Raw genomic sequence first — 4,046 nt, forward strand, 5'->3', positions numbered from 1 at the left:
GGAGACTAGATGCGAATTTTAGAAGTCAGTTGCCAATCTTGGAAGCTTGCTGTGATCCTAGGATGTGAAAGTTGCTTGCTAGTATCTATGGTTCAATGGGAATGCTAGATAACTTGCAAATGAAGATTCTAGATCGAATATTCTAGATTCTACTTTATTCTTAAAAACGATTTTATTTTATTTTATTTTTTTAGCATTTAATAGGTAGTTTATTTTCATTTGATACTTTTCTTTTTGTAAGCATTTGTAAGGTTGTACATATGGCCATCGTTGAACATTGTAGAATATGAACGACAGAAGTCAAATTTTGAACGTTTGTTCTTACTTTCCCGAATTATTGTTTGTAAATTGGATTGTCATCATTGTTTGGGACGCATTTCTCATTTGTGGCTTGATTTCAAGTCAATAGGTCTTGGCTTGTTATCAAATATAATCTGACAGATGACTTTGATAAGAACTCAAGAGACTAAGTCTTAACTTATTTTCACCCGATATTCAATCTATAAGTCTATATTGTCTATAAAAACTATTATTTTTTTTGTTATTTTCTTATCATTCTTGTTCTTATTTCGTATTCATGTTCTTATTTCGTATTCATATAATCAGCAAATCCAAAAAAATTAAACCCCAAGTCACTGGGTTTTGATTTTTAAAAGGATGAGGTGTAGGAGATGGGCGTTGCAACCGTAAACGTAAATGAAAGTATGTACATGAGTGATGAGACCCATTAGAAAATATAAACAAAAATAACAAATAAGAAAAAGATGGATAATGATAGTAAAATATTCATACCTAATAGAGTAAAGAAATAGATGTATAGTGTAGGTACCAAATCCTCGAATAAACATTATCAAAATGATTTTTTCATACTAGTAGCAAAAACAAGACATCTCCATGTTTTCATCAAAATAATAAACCACCTCCAAGTCACCTAGGCGAAAATACCATCTAAAAAATATATATAAAGTGATATAAAAAAATCCAAAAAATCTAAAATTCGTGACAAATGACTTGGTATAAAGAACAAAAAAAGAAAAGCAATATCTACAGAAAAAGTAAAATCAGAATTGGCTTCTTTTACCATTACCCTTAAGAACAGGATAAATCAAACTAGACAAAAAAGAAAGAAGAAAAAAAGAAAAAAAGAAAAGAAAAGGACGTATGTTCCTCTCTTCACAACCCATAACATAATATAAAATAAATTCTCTGTTTTATCAGTTTTTATTATTTTCTCTTTCTCGTTTATTCTTTTTGCTTTATCAAAAAGTTAAAACCTTGCTTTGCTTTTTCACTTTTCCTGCTACTAGTATTGCTACAGAAAAACAGTCTTTGAATTTTAAACCCTCAGATTTCCAGAAATGGCCGACGAAAATCCCACCACCGCCGCTCCAGAAGCGGCGGCACTAGTCCAGAACTCTCCACCACGCTCCTCCACTTCAGAAGAAACCCTAGAACCACCACCACCACCAGTCTCTGTAACTGAGAACGAAACCCCACTTTCACTACCTCTCATTTTAACATCCAAAGAAACATCTATTTCACCACCGTCGTCGCCGCCGTCCTCCACCGCAGCTACAACCAACACTACGTTGGGCGAGGTAATAGAACAACCCGAAAAAACTTTATCACATGACCACAAGAAAATCCCCCAATCCATGGTTTCTTTCAAAGAAGAGAGCAACCGAATCAGAGATCTATCAGGTTTGGAGAAGGTATCACTCGATGAGCTCAAACAGCTAGTTCAAGAAGCCATTGCCAACAAAGATTTCGCGTTTTCGTCTACATCAGAAGACCCCACTTCAGAAATCAAATCAAATCCGGACGAGATCTCAATTTGGGGGATACCTCTTCTGAAAGACGATCGAACTGATGTAATTTTGCTCAAGTTCCTGCGAGCTAGAGACTTCAAAGTGAAAGATTCTTTCACGATGCTCAAGAACACACTCCGTTGGAGAAAAGCATTTAGCATTGACGCTTTAGTTGATGAAAACCTAGGAGACGATCTCGAAAAGGTTGTGTTTATGCATGGATATGACACCGAAGGACACCCAGTTTGTTACAATGTCTACGGCGAGTTTCAGAACAAGGAACTGTATCAGAAAACCTTCTCCGATGAAGAAAAGAGAACAAGGTTTCTGAAATGGAGGATTCAGTTTCTTGAGAGAAGCATTAGAAAGCTGGATTTTAGTCCCGGCGGCGTAAATACTATTTTTCAGGTCAGTGATCTGAAGAACTCGCCGGGGCCGGGGAAGAGGGAGCTCCGGCTCGCCACCAAGCAAGCTTTACAGCTTCTACAGGACAATTACCCTGAATTTGTCGCAAAACAGGTGAACTTATATTAATTAAGACTTCCATTAATGTTTTTGAGATATTAATTGTTGTTTTTAATTCGTAATGTTAAAGTATGAAGTATGAACCCTAATCTGGCAATAATTTGGGCTTTAATTGATTCATAAAAATCAAACAATGAATTATGATGTGGTTGTTATTGCATCCTCTTAGATTAGAGACATGTCTTTTCTACTCAAACGATGACTTTGAAAATCGACTTCCCACTTAATGAATTGAAAATGACCTCTTTTAAACATGTTTTTTGTCATTTACAATAAAAGCTACATTGAACTAAATTGATAAATGAAGAAAAAAAAAGTTATTTTAAGGAAGTAACCTTTAATCAAATAAGATATTACGATAAATAAATTGTATATACTATATGTACGCCAAATAGTCTAGATATTATTATTTATCACTTTACATAAATTGTTTATTACAACGTTAAAATATTAAACACGTTGAAATCTTTCAAAACATGATTATAATCAAATAAAAACATTTAGTTACTTCTAAAACTAAAAAAAATTAATTTATTGGGATTTATATTTGAAGGTGTTCATCAATGTTCCATGGTGGTATTTAGCTTTCTATACAATGATGAGTCCATTCATGACTCAAAGAACCAAGAGCAAATTTGTATTTGCTAGTCCTTCAAGAACTTCCGAAACCCTTTTCAAGTACGATTTTACGATTCTACCCTTTTCGTTTCTTTAACTATTTCATTATAATTATATAAAAAAATCTCATTTTTGTTTATTTTTCATTTAGATATGTGAGTCCAGAACACGTTCCAATTCAATACGGTGGACTAAGTGTAGATTACTGCGATTGCAATCCCGAATTCACCATTGATGATCCAGCTGCTGTTGTTACTGTTAAGCCATGCACCAAACAAACCGTTGAGATTATCGTAAACGAGGTAAAATTACGATTTTACCCTTTTGAAGAATACCATGTTTTTTGGTTATAATGAAACGGATTTTTTTTGTTGCAGAGATGTAATTTTGTTTGGGAGTTGCGGGTAGTTGGATGGGAAGTGAGCTATAGTGCTGAATATGTGCCTAAGAATGAAAATAATTACACCATAATTATACAAAAAGCAAGGAAGATAAGTGCAAATGATGAACCTGTTATAAGCCATAGTTTTAAAATCAATGAGCTTGGAAAGATTCTTCTCACCATTGATAACCCAACATCAAAGAAGAAAAATCTGCTTTATAGGTTCAAGGTTGATCCCCTTAATGAATGAAGAAGATGAAGATCTATAGTTATATGGTGGGTTTTGGTTATGTTATAGCTAGATTTGGAAAATTGGAATACTGGATCTTTTATTTTATTTATTTTTTTGTGTTTTTGTTGTGTTGTGTTGTTGACCTTTTTGGGTTCTTGGTGTATTATAACTTTACTTCCATATAAGGCTTCCTTTTGTGGGTCTTCTTGGTGGTTTGATATGAACTTGGTTTTTACTTTAAAGAGTGTTATGCATCTTGATGCTATTTTTGGAAAATTTGTTGCTTGTTTTGTTCTTTGTGCGTTTGGGAACCAACTTGTTGTAAGGATGTATGCAATGTTTAGTGGTGATTTTGAATTTGCAAGTTATACTTGTTTTATTCATACATGTAATGAGATTGTGATTGTTCATTTGCTGGTGTTGTTACTACCATATGGTTCATTTATTTCTTCATGTAGTGCTTATTTGTTAACCATAGAGT

At 33.6% G+C, this 4,046-nt stretch overlaps 1 protein-coding gene across 1 annotated transcript; it reads left to right on the plus strand.

Moving 5' to 3' along the window:
* The first annotated feature begins 1,219 nt into the window (after window positions 1–1,219).
* On the plus strand, window positions 1,220–3,807 carry LOC145058486 (Sec14p-like phosphatidylinositol transfer family protein). The gene is made up of 4 exons (XM_079006385.1): window positions 1,220–2,327; window positions 2,887–3,011; window positions 3,103–3,253; window positions 3,329–3,807. Exons 1-4 carry the CDS (start codon window positions 1,359–1,361, stop codon window positions 3,581–3,583), a joined length of 1,500 nt encoding a protein of 499 aa, XP_078862511.1. The 5' UTR covers window positions 1,220–1,358; the 3' UTR covers window positions 3,584–3,807.
* The last annotated feature ends 239 nt before the right edge of the window (window positions 3,808–4,046 follow it).

This window comes from Lactuca serriola, chromosome 6, assembly GCF_051521515.1.
Source record: "Lactuca serriola cultivar US96UC23 chromosome 6, Lser_US96UC23_V15, whole genome shotgun sequence".
Lineage (NCBI taxonomy): Eukaryota > Viridiplantae > Streptophyta > Magnoliopsida > Asterales > Asteraceae > Lactuca > Lactuca serriola.

Coding starts and splice junctions, on each gene's coding strand:
- LOC145058486 (XM_079006385.1), top strand. CDS start 1,359: ATGGCCGACGAAAATCCCACCACCGCCGCTCCAGAAGCGGCGGCACTA. Junction 2,328..2,886: donor CTGAATTTGTCGCAAAACAG/GTGAACTTATAT, acceptor TTATATTTGAAG/GTGTTCATCAATGTTCCATG. Junction 3,012..3,102: donor ACTTCCGAAACCCTTTTCAA/GTACGATTTTAC, acceptor TTTTTCATTTAG/ATATGTGAGTCCAGAACACG.